General features: G+C 51.9%; 1 protein-coding gene and 1 long non-coding RNA gene across 2 annotated transcripts; both read left to right on the top strand.

The window, feature by feature from the left end:
* Positions 1-16,122: 16,122 nt before the first annotated feature.
* On the top strand, positions 16,123-17,452 carry LOC123365387 (activity-regulated cytoskeleton-associated protein-like). The gene has a single exon (XM_045008202.1). It carries the CDS (start codon positions 16,235-16,237, stop codon positions 17,450-17,452), a length of 1,218 nt encoding a protein of 405 aa, XP_044864137.1. The 5' UTR covers positions 16,123-16,234.
* A 69-nt stretch (positions 17,453-17,521) lies between these two features.
* On the top strand, positions 17,522-21,681 carry LOC123364948. Its single transcript, XR_006577369.1, has 3 exons — positions 17,522-19,155; positions 19,802-19,950; positions 20,371-21,681. It is a non-coding gene; the product is annotated as an uncharacterized LOC123364948 (long non-coding RNA).
* Positions 21,682-23,991: the final 2,310 nt, after the last annotated feature.

Here is a 23,991-nt window from a genome sequence, read left to right as displayed (position 1 = left end):
AGGTTTCACAATGACTCATTTGCTTTCAATGGGCCTTCAAGACCAGCACTTACATTAATTAATGCGTCTGTCCTGTTTGGTGAATTACACAATTAAAAAAGAGCTTTAAAATGTAAGTGCTCCACATAACTTTATACCATGGGCTATAGAAGCTGTAAGTGAGATCAAGGCATGCAACATCCTCCAAGCATTTCATCAGATCTAAACATTGAACGTATTCTGATCAATGTAACACCTATTTGAACAATGCTAACACACAGGGGAACCAGGCTGGTTTCCAGCTGTGCATTTGTCACTGTTCCGTGAGGCCTAGGGGCCTTGGCATGAGCTGGCACCTGGTCTGCCAGCGTCACAATAAGGTTCAGGATTAAAGAATAACGAGGATAATTGCTTGGACACTAACAGTAGCTCGATGTATAAATGGATTCTGTTACTTTACAATGGTGATTCATGCTGTCATGCACAGGGATGCAGCAGCTGCCAGATTAGATGCAGGGAAGAATTTTTCCTTCCACTGCAGATTAGCAGGGATTTTGGGGGGCTGATGGGGGAGCAAGGAGACCTTCTTCTGAAGAACTTAGTAAAGGTTGTCCACTAGGCTCAAGCGGGCAGGACAGGTCGTGTGATTGAAGGCTGCGCAAAATGCTTTGGGTGGTTTTGGTTTCATCACATCATCCTCTCCTCCTATGTTCCTAAAGAAGACCTAACTGAGCTGCATGATTGTTTTTCTTTAAAGATCCGGGACAGGCTCCAGCTGCCCAGCAGGAAAGAGCCAGAAAGAAAAGAACAACAAAGGAAGACAGCGGAGATGCTTCCGTGAGATAATTTTAGCTGCTCTAAACGGCACAGGCAACATGCAAACATATTGGCGAGAAAAGAGAGGGAAGACAAAGGGAACAAAGTCTGTGCTGTGCACCGGATGCCCCAAATATGGAGAAGAAGAGGCATTTTGTCATGGTTTAAGAGCTGGTGTTGGCAGGGGTAGTGCTGCTGATGGAGTATCACCCTCTTGAATCAAGTCTGAATGTGGCCCTGGCCACATCCTGTACTGTGACAGGCTCTAGTGCATTGTGCTGAAGCTCAGTCCAACAGCTGGCACAGAATCATAGAATATCAGAGTTAGAAGAGACCTCAGGAGGTCATCTAGTCCAACCCCCTGCTCGAAGGGGGAACCAATCCGCCAACAGATTTTTTGCCCCAGATCCCTAAATGGCCCCCTCAAGGATTGAACTCACAAGCCTGGGTTTAGCAGGCCAATGCTCAAAGCACTGAGCTATCCCTCCCTTGGAATGCCCTGGGATGCCCTAGCAGCCAAAGCCATGGTATGCCACAACATTCTGCACCTCGGCATGTCCTTGCATCCTGCTCCTTGGCACAACCCGGTACCCTGACTCAGGACATGCTGCAGCATCCTGCATTGTAACAGGCCCCAGCTCTGTGGCATGCCCCCGCAGTCTGCGCCGGGACAGGCCCCAGTGTCCTGAACTGTGACACACCCTAGAACTCTGCCCCCTGCCAGCTTGCCTAGGCAGGTTTGGAGAGGAGGATTTGGCGCCATTGGCAGAAGGGAAACAAATACAGAGCTGATGTGTGTGTTTGTGCGGAGAGGGGGCAGTGGATGGGGGTTTCCTGATCAATGGAGGTTGGGGAACACGCTGAGGCTGAGAGAAAGGGGGAGATGCCTGATCTCCAGGGGAGCTCCAGTCCATCTTTCCAGAGCTCTCAATCTTGTATTGAACACAGCACTGGCACCTTGGCAATGAATGTTGCGCCAGTGTCTCCGTCAGCCCCTGGTTGGGTTAGCCCTCCACCCACATCACAGAGCACCTGGCGCCAGAAGGTCCGGCAGCATTGCATGAATTGCCCTTAACCCCAGGGAGCGCCACACTCCAGGGAAGGCAATCAGCCTGATTCACGTGCCAGTAATACATGGGAACGCTTTTAGAAGGTCTCTTTCTATAAGTCTATAACATATAACTAAATTATTGTTGCATGTAAAGTAAATAAGGTTTTTAAAATGTTTAAGAAGCTTCATTTAAAAATAAATTAAAATGCAGAGCCCCCCAGACCAGTGGCCAGGACCTGGGCAGTGTGAGTGCCACTGAAAATCAGCTCGTGTGCCGCCTTCGGCATGTGTGCCATAGGTTGCCTACCCCTGTGCTAGGGACACCATCCCTGCTCATCCTGGCTAGAATTCTTTCATGGACCTATCCTCCATGAAGCTATCTAGTTCTTTTTTGAACCCTGTTATAGTCTTAAGGTGCTGTGTAGACATGACCCTGCAAACCCTTCCTCACGTGAGTTATTACTGATGTCAGTGGGGCTGCTCTCTTCACTAAGGACGGGCTGCCCACAATGCCAAGATCCCACCCTCAGGAGCTTACGAATGTACAGCCCTGGGAGGTGCTGGCAAGGTGCCCTGGTGATTTGCTAGGGGTTGGGGATGCTGAGCACCTGGCTGCCCGGGGCTCTGAGCTCAGAAGCTCCCCCTCTCATGCTGTTCCCACCTCTATCGCTCTCTGTTCAATTTGAGGAGACTTTCTGGGCATGACGGGTGTTGCCAAGCGTGACAGAGACCGGCCAGCTGTCTGTCGGGGCAGGGGGGGCATGGCCCACCCTGGCTAGGGGCTCTGATTTCTCAGCAGTGTCCAGCGGGAGGTGGCTACACAGCAGGATGGCATCTCCGCCCCCTCTCCCCAGGGCTCTGAGGCATTCCTCCTCTCACCTGTGACTGTCTCAGGGTGGCTCACTGCTTTTCAGAGCAGGGGAAGCGTGTGGGGGTGGGGGTGCTTGCATGGCATGACAGCAGCACGTTCGGGAGTCTGGGAGTCAAGGAGATCGCTCTCTCTACACCTGTCACACACGCTCAGCCCACGCGTCTACCCCTCCCACGCCTCACCCCCCCTTCCCTGTCATCCTCTCGCTCCCCCTCCTCCTCCTGCCTCTCAGTCTCTCCCCACCCTCGCTAAGGCAGGGAGCAGATACAGACCAGACCAACTTGCTTCTCCAGCAGGGCTGCCCAGAGGATTCAGGGGGCCTGGGGCAAAGCAATTTCGGGGGCCCCTTCCATAAAAAAAAGTTGCAATACTATAGAACACTATATTCTCATGAAAAAGCAGCAAAGAATCCTGTGGCACCTTATAGACTAACAGACGTAAGGTGCCACAGGATTCTTTGCTGCTTTTACAGATCCAGACTAACACGGCTACCCCTCTGATACTTGATATATTCTCATGGGGGATCCTGTGGGGCCCGGGGCCTGGGGCAAATTGCCCCACTTGCCCCCCCTCTGGGTGGCCCTTTTCTCCAGGGCGTTCCAAGCAGGTGCTGGGGAAAACTAGACAGAAAAAAGGGAGGCGGGGTGGGAAATCCAGATATCCTCCCCCCCCAAGGCGCCTTTGCTTCGTAAGGTCAAGTGGTGACACAGGCTATTCTGGGTGAAATGGAGGGAGACACTCGTGAGCAGCAAAAGAGCCTTGCCGAAGACCTGACGCCTCTGGAATTATTTGGGTCCTGGTAGCGCTGAGATCAGGGCCCCGCAGGTGCTGTATCGACCCACACCTGCCCCAGGCAGCCAACAGGCAAAGGGAGGCCTGGTTATCCCCACTTCCCAGATGAAGCCCAGGGAGATCCAGTGATCTGCTCGGCGTCACCCAGGGCGGTTGTGATGCAGCGGGGACCTGCCCCCAGGCTGAATCATTCTCTCTTACCTACAAGTCTGTCGTTCGGATGAGAGCGGCTCACACCTCCTCCACACGCACAGCCCCTGGTGCAGGCCTTTGCTCAGAGCAGGACTCTCCCTCAGCCTCTGGCTGGGTTCAGGAGCGAGCTGTTGAGTTGTATGGCATTGTGAAGGTTGGCCCTCCCTGGCCATGGGGCAGCGCTGCACTGCCCCGGCGGGACCAGCAGGAGGCGCTGTGCTTCAGGGAGGCATAACCCCCTTTGGGGAGAGCTGTAGTAGGCAATGGAGGAGAAGGGGGGGGGAGTTTGCTTTCCCCCCTCCCCTTGCACACTCACATTCACAATCTGGCCCTTGGTGAATTTAGTGCTGGTGAAAGGAGTGTAGAGGCTTTGGGTCAGAATCGAGCCCTGTAAGCCGCGCCTGAGGACTAGCCTCGAGGCAGACTGGCTTGCCGTAGGACATCCTGCATGGCTGAAGTGAGGCTCCTGTGCCTGCCTTTTTCCTAGCCTCCTTGTTGTCCTGCTCCAGTCCGGTCCTGCCTGTTCCCCTGCTCGCTTCCTGGATCTTGGCTCTGACTTCTGGTTCCGGACTGCTGTGGCTCCAACCATTAGGTCTGACCACCCACACCCCGGTCCTGACACTGTTAAAAACATAAGAATGGCCCTACTGGGTCAGACCAAAGGTCCATCTAGCCCAGTATCCTGTCTTCCGACAGTGGCCAATGCCAGGTGCCCCAGAGGGAATGAACAGAACAGGGAATCATCAAGTGATCTATCCCCTGCCACCCATTCCCAGTTTCTGGCAAACAGAGGCTAAGGACACCATCCCTGCCTTTCCTGGCTAATAGCCATTGACGGACCTATCCTCCATGAACTTATCTAGTTCTTTTTTGAACCCTGTTATAGTCTTGGCCTTCACAACATCCTCTGGCAAAGAGTTCCACAGGTTGACTCTGCGTTGTGTGAAGAAATACTTCCTTTTGTTTGTTTTAAACCTGCTGCCTATTCATTTCATTTGTTGGCCTCTATTCTTGTGTTATGAGAAGGAGTAAATAACATTTCCTACCCTATTTACTTTCTCCACACCAGTCATGATTTTATAGACCTCAATCATATCCCCCCTTAGTCGTCTCTTTTCCAAGCTGAAAAGAGTTACAGGTGATTTTACAAGTTTAACTGAACATATAGGCCATTAGATCTTGGAGACGTGCTTTGTTGTTCATTGAGATGCAGGGTTATTTAGAAACTGACCATAGCACTGGAAGTTTGTTCTTCCTGCCTGTGAGTCTCTCTGGCTGAATCAATTATTAGGCACAGAGCTGCTGCCTATATGGTGTATATACACACACAAGAGAAACGTCACAGGGTGTCACATGGCACCAACCAAGGGGTCCAGTTATTGCCACCTCCAGGCTTGCAACATTATAAGACAGATCTGCAAAATCAGGTTGTGACATCGCAGTCTATATGGTTTTATAAAAATATGCTAATGAGTGAATATAATGTAACTGGAATATGCTTCATGCAAAAGGTCTCTTGTAAGGTATCATTATAAAGCTTATAATCTACTGAGTATTATCATCCTATTTGTAGAAACGTACCACTCTTGTATCTGAGACTAGAAATATGAAATATAACTCTGAGGGCCTCTTGTGATTATGCAAAGTGTGGGTGGTTTGGAATCTTGATGACTCCCATTAACCAGGGCAATTGCCTGCAGATGGGTGTGTTTTACCTGTAAGTCTCCCTGTATACATGTGTGCTGGCAAATGGGCAATGAAGTCTTGCAGTGACATGTGATCATGTCACCTGAAGTGGAATCCATCTTTAACCTGGTGTCTTTCCATTGAGAAGGAGGGGGTGGGAACCCAGAAAGAGACAAAGGATTCATAAAGGGATGGAACAGGACAAAGAGGAAAGGAGTCATCGTGAAGAATCCCCTAGCTACCCCCTGAGCTGGAACAGGAGCTGTACCGGGAAAGAATTGTGCCCAGGCCTGGAAGGGGTCCAGTCTGAGGAAAAAAACTTACTGAAGCATCTCTGAGGGTGAGATTATCGGTATTCAGTTTGATTAGACATAGATTTGCGCATTTTATTTTATTTTGCTTGGTGACTTACTTTGTTCTGTCTGCTACTCCTTGGAACCACTTAAACTCTACTTTCTGTATTTAATAAAATCACTCTTTACTTATTAATTAACTCAGAGTTTGTATTAATACCTGGGGGAGCAAACGGCTGTGCAAATCTCTCTATCAGTGTTCTAGAGGGCGAACAATTTATGAGTTTACCCTGGATAAGCTTTATACAGGGTAAAATGGATTTATGTGGGTTTAGACCCCACTGAGAGTTGGGCATCTGAGTGCTAAAGACAAGAACACTTCTGTGAGCTGTTTTGAGGTAAACCTGCAGCTTTGGGGCGCGTGGTTCAGACCCTGGGTCTGTGTTGGAGCAGACGGGAGTGTCTGGCTCAGCAGGACAGGGTGCTGGGGTCCTGGGCTGGCAGGGAAAGCAGGGGGAGAAGTAGTCTGGGCACATCGGGTAGCAGATCCCAGGGGGTTTCTGTGATCTAACCCGTCACACAGGTAATTACAAGTCAAGAGGGTTTTTAATTGCATTTTTTTCCTGCCTTCCAGAATTGCCAGACTAGATCAGCCCATAGTCCATCCACTGTGTATCCTGTCTCCAATGCAGGCCAGCACCAGGTGCTTCAGGAGATGGTACCAGAACCCCACAGTGGGCAGATGTGGGATAAGCTGCTGCCTGCATTAGATCTCAACCTCACCTATTAGTCTCCTTACCATCGCTGCCTTCCTCTTCCTCTTGTCTCCCCTCAGTCTCCTTCCTGCTCCTAACGAGGCCAGATTCACCTCTCATTACACCGCTATAAGTCCAAAAGTAACTTCACAAACGTCAGTGGAGTTGCACTGGTGTAAAACCAGGCTAAGAAAGCTCAGAATCAAGCCTCCTGACCACAGGAAGTAACCTTTCCCTTCCTCTCCGTCAGCCATGGCATGGGTTCCCCAGAGCACCCTGGAACCAGCTACTCAACGGCTAGCCTCAGCAAACAGAAGGTGGCTGCATGCATTTAATCAAGCTGAAACTCCCACTGGCTAGAGCGGGCTAGTGGATAAAGCCGGGAGTAGCATTGATCAGAGACGTAAGCACTCACACTGGGGGTTAAACGAAAAGCGGTGAGAGGCAGCAGCAAGCAAAACAGGGAACATAAACAAACCTCAGCACACGCCAGGGGCTAGTCTGCTGCAGTGACTATTGCTGAGAGGGCAGCTGGCTGGATATTGACACCGGTCGGAATGCAGCCTGGTGGGCTGGAATAAGTGTTTAGCCAACACAAGAGGCTTGGTAAATTAATGCAGCCCACTTAATTAGTGGAGTGAACAGCTCCCTAGCCTGGGCCTCAGGGCTGGTTCTAGTCTTAGCTCTTGGGCCAGTGCCTCCATTTCTCCTTCTGTAAAATGGGACCAGTAATAATAGTGACCTCCCGGTGAAATGTTTTGAGATCTGCTGAGCAAGAGCTGGGTGTCTTTGTTATTATTACCCTGGGAAGCTCCTATTCCCCTCTTCCCCCTTTTCACTGACCCTGGCCCTCCTGGCAGAGGGGCGCACAGCAAAATGTAAAGGCCACAGGTGGAAATCAGAGACAAGAGCCAGTGGCCAGATTGTCAGCCGGTGTAGCTCCGTTAACTCCAGCGCACACTAGCTGAGGGTCAGATCACAAGCTTTCTAATATGCTGCAGGCACTGACTGAGGCTTTCCATTTAAGCCTGACTTGAGAGAGTATATGCAAAAGAGCAAATTGATCCCCATCTCTCACAGTTCAGAGGCAGGTAGGAGTGTTTTGGTGATTATGGTTACCGGGGATTTCAGTCTTGTCAGCTCCAAGTGTTCAAAACTCAGACCCCCAAATTCATGAAATTACCTTAAAAATCAGAAAGGATGGGCTATTTTTATTTGTCGTCTGTTCTTTTTTAACCTTTAGGGTTTCCACTTTCCAGCTTTTCTCCCCAGTCACGAAGGGCCAGAGTCTTACTTTTTTTTTTTAGTGTAAGCTGAGATTCTCGTGTAATAACATGACTCCAGGGGCTGGTGCTTTAAGAAAAAGCATCGACCATCACAAGACAGGTGACGTCTGGCAACACTGAGATCTCTAACAGTGTTCAGAAAAACTTTCCTAGTTACCCAGGAGCTTCCGAAGCCAAAGTCAAGCAACCCCGCTCTGCTGGATGAATTGGAGTTGGGTATTATCCAGACCAGTTATGGACCACAGCTACGCATTGTGCAGAGTGCAGGTGGCTTTAAGTTCACCTGTGCATGACCCTGAGCCTGCTGTAGCTCTGTGCAGGCCAGTACCCCTGAGTAGCCATGCCAGGCTGCAGCAGACACACAGGGCTAGAAAAGGCCATCAAGGATCAACCTAGCGCAGTGTCCCAGCCAAGCCCTCTCTTCCCTGGGCTAGCTAGTGCACTGGTTAAGCCAGCTGCAGAGCCAGCTCATGCTGGTGATGTGGATGGAGCTCCTCTCATGGGGTTCTCCCAGACTGGTCCATGGAGACAGGCGCTGGTGGGGGTTAAACTCCCACCCCAGTATTGGCCCATCCTTGGCCCCATGGAACGAGCAAGGGGTTGACCCCCAGATCCTGCAGCTCTCGGGTGATATCGCTCTGTGCCTCCCTTGATTCTGGGCCCACCTGCCCGGATGTCCACTCCTTACCCATGCTGCCGAGGCATCTCCTGCCTTCTGTAAAGGGGATTCCCTAGTACCGGGGGATTCTGCTGATGTATCAATACATCGGGGGGGGGACGACAATACCCACTCCAGCCCCACAAGAGACCCCCAGACCCACCACGGGCTCCCTGCAGGTGCTGGGACAGTGGGAATGGTGCCGACACCACCCCTTCCACATAGGAATGCCGTGATACCAGTGCAGGCATCAGGGACACCACGTGGGCTGTTTATTTGTCCATTCTAATGCAGGTGCCAACATGAAAGTGCCACTTTTCATTAGCCCTCAAGGACCTGGATGATTATCGTGTCCCTGGATGACTTTGATGCAAAGCTGGTTGAGGCTCAGGTTAGCAACACTGCACAATAGCGACTGATGAGAACTGTGCGGACGCAGTCAGTGTAATCTCACCCATTGATGAAAACCAGGCTCTGGGGTGGCTGGAAATCAAACCAGAATGCCTCCTCCCCATCATTTTAAAATTTACTGCTGAAGAGGCATTAATATTTACATAATTCAGAAACAGTGGATAGACAATTCAGTGCTCAAAGGAAGAGGAGTACACACTTAAAAATAACCCCAGCTAATCAATCGGGCCCGGATTCCACGCCTCACTACACCCATGCCGAGCTAGAGTCACTCGATTGACTTCACTGACATTAGTCCAGATTTTCACCAATGTAAACAAGATCCGAATGTGGCTTGGTTACTTTTCTAGCAACAGACATGTCCCCTCTCAGCTAATCAGCTTGATACATGACACATATACCGGGCCAATTTAGCTACGTCCCTATTATCGCATTAATCCCATCAGTGTCAGAACAGCCAAGGGCACCGTTCAGATTGGAATGGCAAAAAAACCAGGAAAAATAATAAAGAGAATGAGTTTTTTTCCTTGATTAAGCCTCTGCTGGTTTGACGCTGTGGGGACGCAATGGTAAGAGCAGGATAATCAATCGCTTGTTAATATTTTCCCCGCCTACCAAGGAAACAAAACCAAAAACCATTGCGTTAGAAAATAAAGGCCACTCTGAATTTTTTTTTTTTTGAATGCTGGAACAAGATTTATCTGGCTCCAAAAGGAAGTGCTAGTTGGGGGGAAAAAATTGGAAGAACTCGCAGGTTTCCCTGCTCCCAGCTATTGTCAATAATAATAATAATTAATACCAATAAAGCACTTACCCTCTGACGTCCCCCACATGCGAGCTCCCTGCTGCCACAAAATGAGGGGGTTTCGACAAAGAAGTACAGTGGACGCCCACTTTGAGGCGGCAAGAACAGTGCAGGCGCTGACGTGAATTGTGTTGTGATTGGTATGTTGTGCGTTCTGAGTGCGGTTTGAAATGTTCCCGGCCTGGAGACGGATGACTAGAGCGCTCGACTGTACTCTAAATGTATTATTATTGTTGTTATTTTTTTTACATATCTCTGTCTCTCCTTCCGACCACCCTTCCTGCAGACGTTGCTTCCAGAAAAAAACAACCCACTGGCCAACTTTCTGCCGCAGGCAGAGCTGAGAGGGCGTGTGCGCTGTTTCCTTAAATCTATAGCAGGAGGGCTGGTGGGTTCAGGATGGGGAAGTGACCTCTGCGGTGAAGGAGGGAGAAAGGCTGGGCAGCTTATGGATAATGCTGTGGGTTTGTCAGCTCAAACTACAACCCCAGTGTTGCCCCTCCGCTCATGCACAAACATCTCTCGCTTGAGTTAAATGGTGCTTTAAATTCCAGCTCTCTGGCCCAGCCAGGCGGTGGGAAGGCCGAAGCTCCAGCTGGAGTTAGTACAACTCACCAACTGCTAATCTAGTCCCGCTGGGCAGCTCCAGTGTTTTGCAAGGCTAGGCGGAGAGGCGTCGCTCAAGCTAACCGTTGCAGTGACGACAAGCCCACTGTTTTCTTTATTCCAGTAAAGTTCCTTGTTCAGTGTTAGAAGACGACAACTGTCTTGTGACTTTACAGGAGTCTTGGGGTGTGGCCAAGTGGTAAATAAAGAAGAGAACGGGTCACTGAGGAATCTGAATTGCTTGGTACGCAGGGCACAAGCAAATAATGTGTGTTACACTATGGCTAATGCATACATCTAAAAACAAAGCATGTAGGCCATGCTTACAGGACAGGGGACGGGCAAGCAGTGACTCGGAAAAAGCTTTGAGGGTTGTAGTGGATAAATAGCTGAACGCGAATGCCCAGTGTGACGCTGTGGCCAAAAGGGCTAATGCCATCCTGGGCTGCACAAACAGGGGAAGCTCGAGTAGGAGCAGAGAAGTTATTCTACCCCTGAATTTAGCACGGCTGAAACTGCTAATTGAATCCTGTGCCCCGTTTGGGATGGCTGCAATTGAATCATAGAACTGGACGGGACCTTGAGAGGTCGTCTAGTCCAGTCCCCTGCACTCAAGGCAGGACTAAGTATTATCTAGACCATCCCTGACAGGTATCTAACCTTCTCTTAAAAATCTCCAGTGATGCGGATTCCACAACCTCCCTAGGCAATTTATTCCAGTGCTTAACCACCCTGACAGTTAGGAACGTTTTCCTAATGTCCATCCTAAACCTCCCTTGCTGCAGTTTAAGCCCATTGCTTCTTGTCCTATCCTGAGAGGTTAAGAAGAACATTTTTTCTCCCTCCTGAAGGAGGTTGCTAATAAATTGGAGCGGTTCAGAGAAGAGCCACCAGAATGACTAAAGGATTAGAAAGCATGTTTTATAGACAGACTCAAGAGGTTAAGGGGTGACTGGATCACAGTCTATATGGACCTCCTATGGGAACAAATATTCGATAACAGGCTCTTCAGTCTAGCAGAGGAAGATCTAACATGGCTGGAAGTTGAAGTAGGCCAAATTCAGACTGGAGATAAGGCAGAAACTTTTAACAGCACGTGTAATTAACTGCTGGAACAATTTGCCAAAGATCATGGTGGATTCTCCATCCCTGACCATTTGGAAATGAAGCCTGGCTGTTTTTCTAAGCAGTATGCACTAGGAATTGATTTGGGGCAGTTCTCTGCCCTGTGCTATGCAGGAGGTCAGGCTAGATGATCACCAAGGTCCCGCTGGCCTTGGAATCTGAGAATCACAGGCAACCTCCTGAATAGTTTCCCCAGGGTTGGGGGCAGGTTTGCACAGCCCGTGCAGAAGTTCACGCTGTCCCGCCTTTGCAGCGCTGGAGCCTGAGCTAGCTAGATCAGAGCTAGCTCCGGAGCTCAAGCCATAATCCCGCCATGTAATAATAATAATTGGAGATATACCAATCTCCTAGAACTGGAAAGGACATCAAGTCCAGCCCCCTGCCTTCACTAGCAGGACCAATTTTTGCCCCAGATCCCTAAGTGGCCTACCTCAAGGATTGAACTCACAACGCTGGGTTTAGCAGGCCAATGCTCAAACCACTGGAGTTGGGGCCAGCTTTGCTTCAAACTAGATCATGTTGCTAGTCTTCCCAGTAAGGCTCCAGGCAGTACAGATACTGCAAATGCAGCACCTTCTGCCTGTTCTCAGCTGGGCACCTCACTACGCAGCCCAGGGCCGGCTCCAGACCCCAGCGCGCCAAGCGCACGCTTGGGGCGGCATTTTGCCAGCAGGGCGGCAGGCGGGTTCAGCGGACCTTCCGCAGGCATGACTGCGGACGGTTCGCTGGTCCCGAGGCTCGGGTGGACCTCCCGCAGGCATGACTGCGGATGCTCCACCAGAGCCGCGGGACCAGCGAATCCTCCACAGCTGCGGGAGGTCCACTGGAGCCGCGGGACCAGCAGACCCTCCGCAGTCATGCCTGCGGGAGGTCCGCTGGTCCCACGGCTCTGGTGCACCTCACGCAGGCATGACTGCTTGGGGCGGCCGAATTGCTAGAGCCGCCCCTGACGCAGCCTCAGTGCTTTCCTTCAGCACCTTGATTTGAGCTGCTCTCCTGCAGCCTAGCACACAGCCTCTGTCCTGGAGATGGGTAAACTGAGGCAGGGAGACCATTTCTCCCCAGGGTCAGGGAGAGTTAGCGGTGCAACTGGGATTCAGACCAGGAGCGCCAAGCCCAAGTTATTTCCGTAGGCCATTCAGCCTCCCTTTATGGTAAATACAGGACCCACACAAACTCATTGTGATAGGCAGTTTTCCTTTTGGGCGACAACTGCCACTGATGCCCCAGTGGCACAGGGGGCTGCAGGCAGCATCTCCGCACATCCCTAGCACATGCAGGGAGCTGTAGCACCCCACCGCAGGTGGACGGGGAGCTCTTCCTCACAGCTTGCTTCTTGCTCCTCCTGTAGCAGCCAATGCACTGGGGGGGCTACTGAGCCCTGGGGAGCCCAGGGATCTGGGGGGAGCCCACACTCTTAAAGATACAGGCTCAAACTCAGCCCTGAGGGGACTCCACTGGAGAATAACGAGCTGCTCCGGGGATCAGTCCGGCCCATTGTCCTTTTGATTGTCTGTGTGGGTGTTCGGCGCTCTCTCTCCCAGAGTGCACTGGTTTGGGGGTCAGCCTAATCAGCCCTTTTCCCCTCTTTGGATGTTTTGTGCCTGATTCTGATCTCACACAAGGGAATAAACCCCAGGGGAATAAACATCAGTTTACACAGTGTCAGTGAGAGATGAATCGTGTTCTATTTAACTTGCTTTCCCTCCCTCCCTTTTTCTCTTTCTTTCTTTCTTTCTGCTCCCCTCCCCTCTCTCAGCCGTACGGGAGCCAGCCGCTCACTGCCTGCCCTGGTTTTCCTTTCTCCCTTTGCCCACTGTCTCCTTTGCTAGCTAGCGCTGGTTCGGCTCCACCGCTGACAGGGCGAGTGAGAGCCTCTCACCTCCCCTTCTGTTCTGCTCTCCAGCTTGTCATCCTCTCCCCGGCTCGTGCCCTCTTCTGATCAGCCTGCGCACGAGGGCACCGTGTGTCTAGCTCAGTGCTGAGCACCATGGTGGCCAGCAATAAACAGTGGCAATCATAATAACTAGGCCTCAGAGTCTCCTTTCCCTGTGACCCTCCTGGCCCCACTCTTCTTGTTTGTCCCTCTCCATGGTCCCAGCGACCCTCTGGCTGGGTCTGTCTCTGTCTGTCTCTCCCACTGTCCCGATTCCTCCGTGTCTGTGTCAGTTCTCTTTCTCCTTCCCTTTGCTTCCGGCTCCCCTCCTTCCGTCCTTGCTGCCTACTCACCTTCCTTTAATTAGCAATACCAGGAAAACAGTTGTCATGGTATTTTCCACCAGCCAGACATTCCCCAGGAAGCCCAGAAGGAACCCCCACTCCCCAGGCCCCAGAAAGCCAAACCGCTCGGGAGGGAACCAGCGCACTGCAGAAAGCAGAGCTGGAATCAGACAAACTGAATCCAAAGCACCATCCGGGCCCATCCTAACCTCCCGGCGACTCGGGCTTTGGGCGTGGGGTTTGTGAGACACGAGTGCATTGCTGGTGTAACTCCAGTGTTCAGTGGGACACAGCTGGGATGGAGCTAGCCCTGTGTGTGTGTGTGTGTGTGTGTGGTGGAAGATGGGGGAGAAGTGTTGCACAGGGGCAGGTGTCCAGTTAGGTGTGCAAAGTGTGTACTGTGTTGCGGCAGTTGTGCAAGCAGTTCCCCAAGTCATGTGCACACCCGTGGTGACTGGGCATGCAAAGCAAGACCTTTGCAAACTGGGTTCGTAATCCGATGCACTCACCTAATTCACTACATGGGACATGGGCTGGATAGAACACCTAAGCCTGTCCTCTAGGGAACGACCCTGTGCCGCCCATGTGGGATTGTCCTTTTCCTTCTCTAACGTCTATGACTCCATGAAATCCTCGAGACTAGCCGCTTATCAGCCAGGGAGGTTTAAGGCAGGATCCCTGGGATATCAGTCCTGTGGCCAGAGGGGCCCAGAGGGCAGCGTGTGATTCTGGCAGCTGGATACCTGCTACTACGGGACCGGGGAGGAAGAGAAGCACCCTAGGTCCATGGCATGTCACATCACAACATGCCAGGAGAGGAGGGTGCGTCAGGCACCAGCTGGGAGTTGTGTGGCTTGATCTCAGCCGCTATGGCTTGGTCTACACATTGTCACCCCGGCTCCCGTGGGAGCGCCAGAGGCCACCAGCCTTTGAACTGCTGTGTCAGCTGGCTCTCCTCTGAGCAGGGGGTTGTTAAAACGCTGGCAAGTGCTGGCATCCTGTCCACGCTCAGGCTCCCGCTCTCCCTGCCAGCGTCAGAGCTGAACCAGCCCTAGTGACTGTAGGAGATGCTTGGCAAATAGCCTGGTGCGGACACTGCCTTGGCATGGCTGGCACGCTGCCCAGAATGTAGGGGGGAGACAGCCACTGGGGACCGGCATGAGCCACCTCGTTACATAACACTGCAAACCCTCTGAGTAAGCAGCCCAGGACAGCTCCCTCCTCCTTGGAACGAGGAGACACACGCACTCACCCCACCACTCCCCCAAGCCGTATGACGGCTCTTCCGGAAGGGAACTCTCTCTGGAAGGGAATCCTTCATCCGTCGGTTATATAAGGCCCCGGTCTCCTTTTATGGTTGGCTTTCCTGCCTTGCCAAGAACAAATTCAGCTTCATCTGCGTCTGTGGGCTGGCAGAACAATTAAAGCATCTGATTCAAGCTTAGTCAGGAACGCACTTTGGATGGGCGGATTTAATTTGGTGGAAAACCTAGATGAGATTTCCCCCCTCCTCTCCCTTCCCTCCCTCCATCACAACCATCCCCAAGATAGCAGCTGGCCTGGTGTCATTAAATGGCTGGAACAACTCCCACCTACCAGAGCTTTAGAAATTCCAGGGTGTTTTCACTGGAATCCCAGTGGCTCCGTCCACTCCTCTCCCTCCCCTTTCTCCTGTCTGCTGAATTGTCACACTTTTCAACAATTGCCTGTGTGTGTGTGTGTGAGTGTGAGTGGGTGTGTGTGTGCATGCAGGGGGTGTGCGGGGGACTGTGGGCGGCTGGCTTGGTGTGACACACTGAATTCATATGCATTCCCCCCCCTCTGTGAGCGCCGCTGACCTTGCTGAGTAAATAGCTGAGCGATGAATAAGTGCTTTCTGGGAGCTGAAAGGCAGAAGGTGGGATTACTCATCCATCCATCCAACTGTCTCCAGAACCTTTCAAGCGCTTCTCAGCGTTGCGGCTGGGGGTGTGCGCGAGGGGGCGGGAAGCAGAGGGAGGGCTGCCAAGATTTGTGTTGCCACAGCCACCGGGCCCGCTCTCCTCCAATGAGCGCGGAGCTGCGCGTGGAGGAAGAGGCAGTGTGCCACCCACATGTGGAGCCGGGCGAGGTATAAGTACAAGGGAATGCCTGAGACAGTAGCAGTTCCGACAGGGAAGCGAACGAGCTCTTCGTCGCTTTCGCCCGGCACTTGGCACTCGAAGTTAACAGCAGATTGGAAATCGCTAGGATCTTAGCAAGCAGCTTCTAGCTGTGTGTGTGTGTTTGAGCAGAGGGAACTCTCGGCCGATCAAGATCCCGCACTCCGGACGAGGAGCAGCAGACACCGGACGCGGTGGGAGATCCCAGGCCGGGACGCCCTCTTTTTTCCAGACGCTCACTGCCGTGACGGTGTCACCCGAGGCACGTGGGACCAGCGCGCTGGGAACGGCCTGAACGAATTTGCCACCGACTCCTGCTGGCTGCAAAGGGGACTGGACAGCTCTCCTTGGGGTGATATCTGACTCGGTTGTGTTTGTGTGAGGCGTACTTGGGGAGGCAAGAGGGGGCGGTGTGTGCCTTTCGGGAGAGGATTTAAAAGCAGGGCGGGAGTGTCCCTAAATTAAAAGCCCCGGAGTAACCACTAGGGCTTTGCCTCTAGTTCTGTTGCTTTGCTGCTTGGTTTAACCTGCTCACGCCACAGGTACCATGCAGCTGGATAGCATCACCAATGGGAGCGTCCACACCTTCCAGGGGCACCGCGGAGTAGCCAGTAAGCCCAACGTGATCCTGCAGATAGGGAAGTGCAGGGCTGAGATGCTGGAGCATGTCAGGAGGACCCACCGGCACCTCCTCACGGAGGTGTCCAAGCAGGTGGAGCGGGAGCTGAAAGGCTTGCAGAAATCAGTGGGGAAGCTAGAGAATAACCTGGAGGACCATGTCCCATCCACGGACAACCAGAGGTGGAAAAAGTCCATCAAGGCCTGCCTGGCCAGATGCCAGGAGACCATTGCCCACCTGGAGAGGTGGGTTAAGAGGGAGATGAATGTCTGGAGGGAGGTGTTCTTCCGCCTGGAGAAATGGGCAGACCGGTTGGAGTCTATGGGGGGCAAATATGGCCCCACAGACCATGCCAGGCAGACCGTCTCTGTCGGGGTGGGCGGCCCGGAGAGCAGGGGCAATGAAGGGGAGATTTACGATTACGCCCTTGACATGAGCCAGATGTATGCACTGACTCCCTCTCCCGGGGAGATAACTAGCATGCCCCAGCCCCACGACTCCTACCAGTGGATCACTGCCCCGGAGGATGTTCCAGCCTCCCCGGTGGAGACCCAGATCTTTGAGGACCCCCGGGAGTTCTTGAGCCACTTGGAGGAATATTTGAAGCAGGTGGGAGGGACTGAGGAGTACTGGCTCTCTCAGATCCAAAACCACATGAACGGGCCAGCTAAAAAGTGGTGGGAATACAAGCAGGATTCAGTCAAGAACTGGGTGGAGTTCAAGAAGGAGTTCCTGCAGTACAGCGAGGGCACTTTGACCAGGGACGCCATCAAAAGGGAGCTGGATCTACCCCAGAAGCAGGGGGAACCCCTGGACGAGTTCCTCTGGCGTAAGAGAGACCTGTATCAGACACTCTACACTGATGCAGAGGAGGAGGAGATTATCCAGTATGTGGTAGGCACCCTCCGGCCCAAATTCAAGCGCTTCCTGAGTCACCCTTTGCCCAAGACCTTAGAGCAGTTGATCCAGAGGGGGAAGGAAGTCCTAAGTGACTTCGACCAGTCAGAAGAGCCGACCCCGCAGAGAACCCCAGAGCATCAGCCAGGGGACTCAGTTGATAGCTTGCCGCCTTCAACCACAGCTAGTCCCATTGCCAGCGATGAGACGCAACCCGAGCCCCCTACCCCACCAGCTACGGTGATATGAGCTAGTATAAGTATGGGATTGGCCTGTATTATACAAAGGTGTGGAGGGGGCTGATTTAGGAAGCTTCTCCTTAGCGAGAGGTTCTGGCTGTGACCAGTCATGGCTGGACTCAGTCCAATGGCCCTCGGCAGAGGAATGAACTTTGTTTACGGATGGGCCACGTGAGAACGTAGCTGCCCGCCTCACCCAAGTCATGTGACGGGGTGGGGGCAAGTCTGAGGATACTATTTTAACCACTGTGGGGTGGACAGTTTTATGATACTCCTGGTAGGAAGCTAGACAGTTCCCCCCTGCAGAGGCTGCCACCCTATGTTGGCGCCTTTCAAGGACTTCAAACAGGTGCAGCTATTGACCAAGAGTTCCCACCTACCCACCAGTCTCGTATCCTCTGGAGAGGGGTCCCCTTCCTCAGTGGAACATCCTTGTTTTGACTCTTGCTCATCTCTGCCTTATTGACGGGGCTTTGTCCAGCCCAAGAGGAAGCCACTGGCTTCTGCTTCCCTCGCAACCTCCCACCATAGCTTCAGGGAGGAAACTTTTTAAAAGTTCATCATGGTTTTGAAGTGAGCCTAGAGCTGCGGCAAATGGCAACTTTAACGGGTTTGATCAATTTTACCACCTGCTGTTGTATCTCACCTGGCACCTGCTCTCATTTTTCCTCCCAGTGGTTCTCTCCCGTTCTCAGCTCCTTCTCTCCCCGTGGGTGACTCATGCCAACAGGCTGTTGCAGCAACAAGGGAAATTTCATCCCATGTCTACTGCTACCACGGGGAAGGAAGCCCAAACTCACTCCCTCGCCATCCCTCCAGGTGGCAATTCAGCATGTGCTGTTTCACCACTAGACTGGGCACTACTAAACCTTTGTTCCTTGCTGCATTAGTCTTCTCTATCTGAGATTCAGGATCAGACAGATTAATGGGGATAAGCCAGAGATCTTTCTACTTTGAGGGACGTGAAATGGGGCAATCAGACAAGGCACCAATATTGTACAGGGGTAAATTCCTATTTTTTGTATATCAAACAAACACACCCTGAACTCAGAGCAAATTTCCCCCAAGCAGCAAAGCATGGCCCCTCCATTGGAGATGCCAGGACAGTAGGACATCAGCAGTCCATTTCTGTGGGACTTTGCCACAGGAAAGCAGAAACAAAGTTAAGAGGTGCTACATGTGTTGGGTCCAAGACCCTGCTTGCAAAGAAGACTCCTTGATGGCAGATCTACACACACATTGCTTTTGGAAGGCCTGATGTCCTAGGTATGAGGAGTCCGATGGCAGAACTGTGTCTAAAATCGATGGACTTTCTAAACCAGCCCCTTCGTTCTGCAAGCTGGTACTAGATGGAGCTGGAATTGGGCTCTGTGCTACTTTTCCACGTTAAATATCAAAGACCAGAACTGGCTGCACTTTGACTAAAGCATGAAGATGGGACTCTGAGACAGGACGTTTGGACCTTCTTGCTCGTCAGGCCCGGCTAACATACTGAGGAAGGCTTTACTGGAGGTGTGCCAGCAACAGTGTCCCACACCGCCGACAGCTGCACTTCAGCAACTGCATAGCATCCATCACCTGATTTAATAGGCAGCATCAGCCCGTGAGAGGAAAAGAGAAACTACAAGGAGTAGCTGGAATTTCCCTGGGACTCCGCAGCTGCCCAGGTGGCTCTGAAAGCCTTTGGGTGCGACACCTTCCCAGAGGCTGAAGGTAAGACCGCTTCCCCACTCTGCAATTAGCAATTGTTAAGGCAGGTGTCATAGGAGCTAACTCAGCCCCGGGGGGCCCACAATACTGAAGCCAGGGGCGTTGCACCAAGACTGACCTTGGTCCCTAAACTTAGGTGCGCCGCTGAAGCGTGTCACACCAGAGAGAGGGATGGAGATTGCTTTGTATGGCCCCAGGGGGTATAATAGCTCAGAATAAAAGGAGCGGATCGAGCAAAGGGAAATTAAATGCATTGAACTGTGGGATAATGCCCTGAGGGGAGGGGTGGGACATTTAAAACAGGGATAATTACCCCTCCTGCTAGCTAACCAGCCTACCAGCTCCCTCTTTGGCACAGCTGAACAAGCCGCTGCCTCTAGACTAAGAGTTTCCAAGTTCAAGTCCTGAGGAGAGTGACCTGCACAGCATGAGTCGAGTCTCAGCTCTGGGGACTTTACCCACGTCTGGGCCAGAGGGCAAGCGTCCTTTCCTTGCTGCCGAGACACCTTTGCTGGGCTTTGACTGCATAGCCGTGCAGAAGGGGGATCTCTACCCTAGCGAGCTGGGACGCGTGGGAATGGATGACAGAGTGTCAGTGCAAAGGAGTATCTGTCACTGTGGCTCACGGGTATTCTCTGCTTTGTTACAGTGACTCACTCAGCCCCTCCTCGGAAGAATTCGCTCCACGCTGCTCCTAGCACAGGCGAAAAGAGGCTTGAATTCCAAGGGGGAGCAGATGTCAGAATTCAAAGCCACCGTGTGCCTCATCTGGAGTCCTGAGGGAAACACTCAGACCAGGTAATTAGTGCCGAGCCTCCTAAAGGGTCTGATGCCAAGTGCCGCCCGAAGGGTGCTTGGTGCCAGTGCATGCACCACCCACAGGAGTTTATTCCTAATGGGGGGGGGGGCATCACAGCCTTGTCTTCTGCTTATGACATTCAGGCCACCAAGCAGCCATCAGGGTCTGACCCAGGCCACCAGGGGGGATGTCTACACAGAAAAGAAAAACCCACGGCTGGCCCGAGTCAGTCGACCGGGGCTGCGGGGCTGTGTAGACGTCCAGATTGGGGATTGGAGCCTGAGCTCTGGGACCCTTCCAGCCTGCAGGGTCCTAGATCCCGGGCTCCTCCCTGGCGGTCTACCCTGAAAGCATTCCCTCCCTCCAGCCCCTGCTCCATCCCGCACCCGCCACTTAATCCTGCTTGTTGTTGCTTTTAGGGATTGCTGCTACTGTTGCTGAGACTCTTTCCATGTGGCTGGGAGTCGCTGTGTCCATTGGGAAGAACGGGAGAGCTCCCAGAAGAGCCTTCTGCCAGAGAAAGAGGTGATGGGATGAAAGAGCGGCTTTAAAGACACAGCGATGAAGAGACGAAGAGGGAACTACATCCGCTGAGCAGGAAAAGCTCTAGTTTGGCCAAAGCCGGGCCAAGCTGAATAGAGCAAGCTCCATATGGAAGGAAAGGCAAAAGTGGCCATGAAGGAACAAGCTGGTCCTTGGACTTTGGGGACAGCAGGGGCGCTGCGGTTGGGCTGTAACTGAGCAATACTCCCTGCTGATTTAGGCGTAACTGCACCCGGGGATTTGGAGGCTGATGGGGGCTGGAGGAAAGAATTGATCCTTGGTTGCGAACTAAAATCCTGCTCTGATTCAATTTGCCGAAAGTGACAGATCCAAGCGGGCTGCGAACTCTCCTGGTTGTTAACGTTTTAACTCATTTGACCTGACTGCGGGTAGTTTCATTTCATGCAGGTAGCCGTGGTCAAACCGCAATAGCTTTGGGGGTTCAGAAAAGCATCCTGGAAGCCAGATGCTTGTCTGAACAATGTGAGTCTGCACAACTGGGCCAGTCAGCTCACAAGAACAGACCATCTTGTGAGATAATAGGCACTTCCTGCTTCTGGATGGGCCAGAATTACTGCAAGAACTGGGCTTCTTGTGCTACTTTGGTGCTTTTCTTTCCGGCCAGAACCAGGAAGTGGAATGGTGTGTGAAAAACAATCATGTGAGTGAAAATTGACCCAACTTTTTTGAACTTCAAGAAAGTTTTGGTTCATGTGTTGGGTGAAGGGTCAGGTTGGTTCTTATTTCTTCCAAATCCACCTGTCCCATGTGTGTGTGTGTGTGTGCGTGCGCTGAGCAACCAAATCAATCCCAATAACCAAATTCTGCAGCATTTTGTTACATTTTGACTGAACTGATGATATCTGATGCATACTCCAACGATCAGTCAGCAAAAATGCCCGGGGACCAGATTGCGTGGATGCCACAGGAAGCTGGTAGTTAGGTAGACCACCGGGGTAAAAATCCTTTGTTTTGCAGTGCTCAGTACAAAGGCTTTTTCAGGGACCCCCAATATCCACTGGCGTTGTCTTTCGGCATTTTCTTTTCCTGAACATTTATTCTCACTTTGCTAAATAAATGAAGCAAACCGAGCCATGGCACCTTTTGGCCCTGGGATTTTTGTCACCTGACCTTTAGAAGTATGCAGAACTGGTACTGGTTTTATTCCACTGGTTGCTCCTAGCAGATTGGAGCTTGTAGCACCCCGGTTTATATAATCAGCTCTTCTTGAAAGGACTGATAGTATTTCTGTCCCGGGGCAGACTGGCGTGTGTGAGTTGGTGTGTGTTGTGTCTGTGGAACCTAAACAGACTTCTACTCCTGTATCATTTTCTTAGGCAATTTTACATTTTAACTCTGACAGAGCTGCTACATAGGTTTATTTTTACTATAGATCTTATTAATTCAGACTGTATTGTATAAAAGGTGACTGTGTGGAGCCATTACAGGCCTCTGTATTCACTGTATTAGGTTGGAAGCCAAAGGTCTTTGCACGGTGAAATAACTTGACCTAATTCTGACTGTATCTGCTCGTTTATCCCTCATGTGTCACCTTGGAGTTACTGACTCACCCAAACGGTGTCAGTCGCTAGATTCTGTCAATAGAACAACACCCCATTCTGTTTGCTATTGTAGCAACGTCTGTTCTTAGAAAAGAGCCTTTTGTAGATTTATTTAATAAAACGCTGAAACATCCGCTTACACTATTCCGCTTCTTGCTCTCTGTTCTTTACCTGCCTCGTTCCCTGCAAAGCTAGGTACATGCCAGCCTGAGAAAAGTTGCATTTGCTCACCCGTAAGAAATTATTTAACCCCTTAAAATCCTGCCGTCATGTCTGCAGGACCAAAATGCTCTTTTAAAGTTCATATTTCCCTTTAACCCTGCGGATCCTGGATCCATCCTAGGTGCAGTAGGCAACCTACTTAACTAAAGGGAGGGGAGCCCAGGTCTTTTTTATGATCACATTGTGCTCTGCAAGGGTCTGAGATGCAGGACAAAGATGGCTTTAAGTCACTGTTAGAGGGTGGCCCGGCCCTTTAAGAGGGAACAGGTCCTGTCAATCTGTGCCTCATTAACAGCCTCTCCATAAAGAGCTGGAGGGAGAAGGGTGCAGGAGAGTGGAGGTGCAGAGAGTTGAAAGCTCCTGCAGGCTGCAGGGAGAGGAAGTTTGCAGAAAAGTCTTGGACTTCAGGACCCAAATGACTCCAAGCAGGCAGGGCTGGGAGTGGCCTACCGAGAGCAAGGGAAGCCTCAGTGGGAAGGCCTGGATTGGCTCGGGGGAAAAGTGGTCTCGGATCCTCTCTGGGGAGAAGCCCCAGGACCAAGTGTTGTGAATTTTATATAACTAACTAAATTAGACCCCAAAGGGAGATGTTTCTAAGGACTCTGGATTGGTGGAGTTAATTGGAGAAAGGGAAACTGAGGCAGAGTGCTGCAGCACCAGCTAGTGTGGGGAGGTATATGTCTGGTTACAGTCACCTCACCTTTGTGCTTCCCCAGTTCTGGGTCCAATCAGAGGCAAGTTACAGCAGCCTCCACGCTGCTCTAACTATGCTCAACTGCCCAGGGGGGATCAGCAGCTCAGAATAGCCAGAGCACACAAGCTACACCCACCTTTCCCAAGTGGCCAATGTCAGGAGCAGCGAGGAGGAGAAGGGGAGAGCCCTCGTGCTGGCCCTTTCCAGCTGGGAAATCTCTCTGCACCATGGATATTTTCCACTGACTGGGTCCACGGCTTTAGCCCTCCAGGGCAGCATAAAGGGATCGTGCCATGGCAGAGAATCTAGCCCAGTAGGTGAAGTGAACATAGGGCTGTTGAAATGTGCTGGACTGACCGAGTTGGAGATCACTCCTTTGCCATAGCACAGCACAGGATTCTGCCCTCCTCTTGCACTGCAAACCTGACCTAGAGGTGAGGGTTTGTTCAGTCTCCGTGCCTATGGGCTAGTCTACAGTGGCAACATTAAAGCCCTGTCCCAGCAGCGCTTTAACGTGGCTTGTGTAGTTGCGGCAGAGTGGTGGGAGAGAGCTCTCCCAGTGCTCTAAAAAAAAAACCCATCTCCAGCTCCGGTGCACTGTCTACACTAGCACGTCACAGCGCTGAAACGTGCTGTGCTCAAGGGGGTGTTTTTTCACAGCCCTGAGCGAGAACGTTGCAGCGCTGTAAAGTGCCAGTGTAGACAAGCTCTATCTAACCCACACACATTCTGGGTGTGGTGCTCTGTCCCGTCTAGTGGTATCGGGGGGGGGGGGGGGGGGAGAGAGAGAGAGAGAGAGAGAGAGAGAGAGAGAGAGAGAGAGAGAGAGAGAGAGAGAGAGAGAGTGAGTGTCTGTTCTACAGCCTGAGTGACCAGCCCATTGGCATTTAGCTCATGCTGTAGAGGCTCATGCCCTAAGCTCCAGACGTTCCCCGGTTCATTTCTGTCCGCTGCCGACTGGGGTCTGCCGGTATTACACCTACTCAGTCCTTGTCTGTCTGCCTCGGCTGCCATACAGG

The sequence above is a fragment of the Mauremys mutica genome, chromosome 2, assembly GCF_020497125.1.
Source record: "Mauremys mutica isolate MM-2020 ecotype Southern chromosome 2, ASM2049712v1, whole genome shotgun sequence".
In the NCBI taxonomy this organism is placed as follows: domain Eukaryota; kingdom Metazoa; phylum Chordata; order Testudines; family Geoemydidae; genus Mauremys; species Mauremys mutica.
The sequence above is the reverse complement of the archived record's forward strand: the minus strand, read 5'-3'. Positions and strand labels throughout refer to the sequence as shown.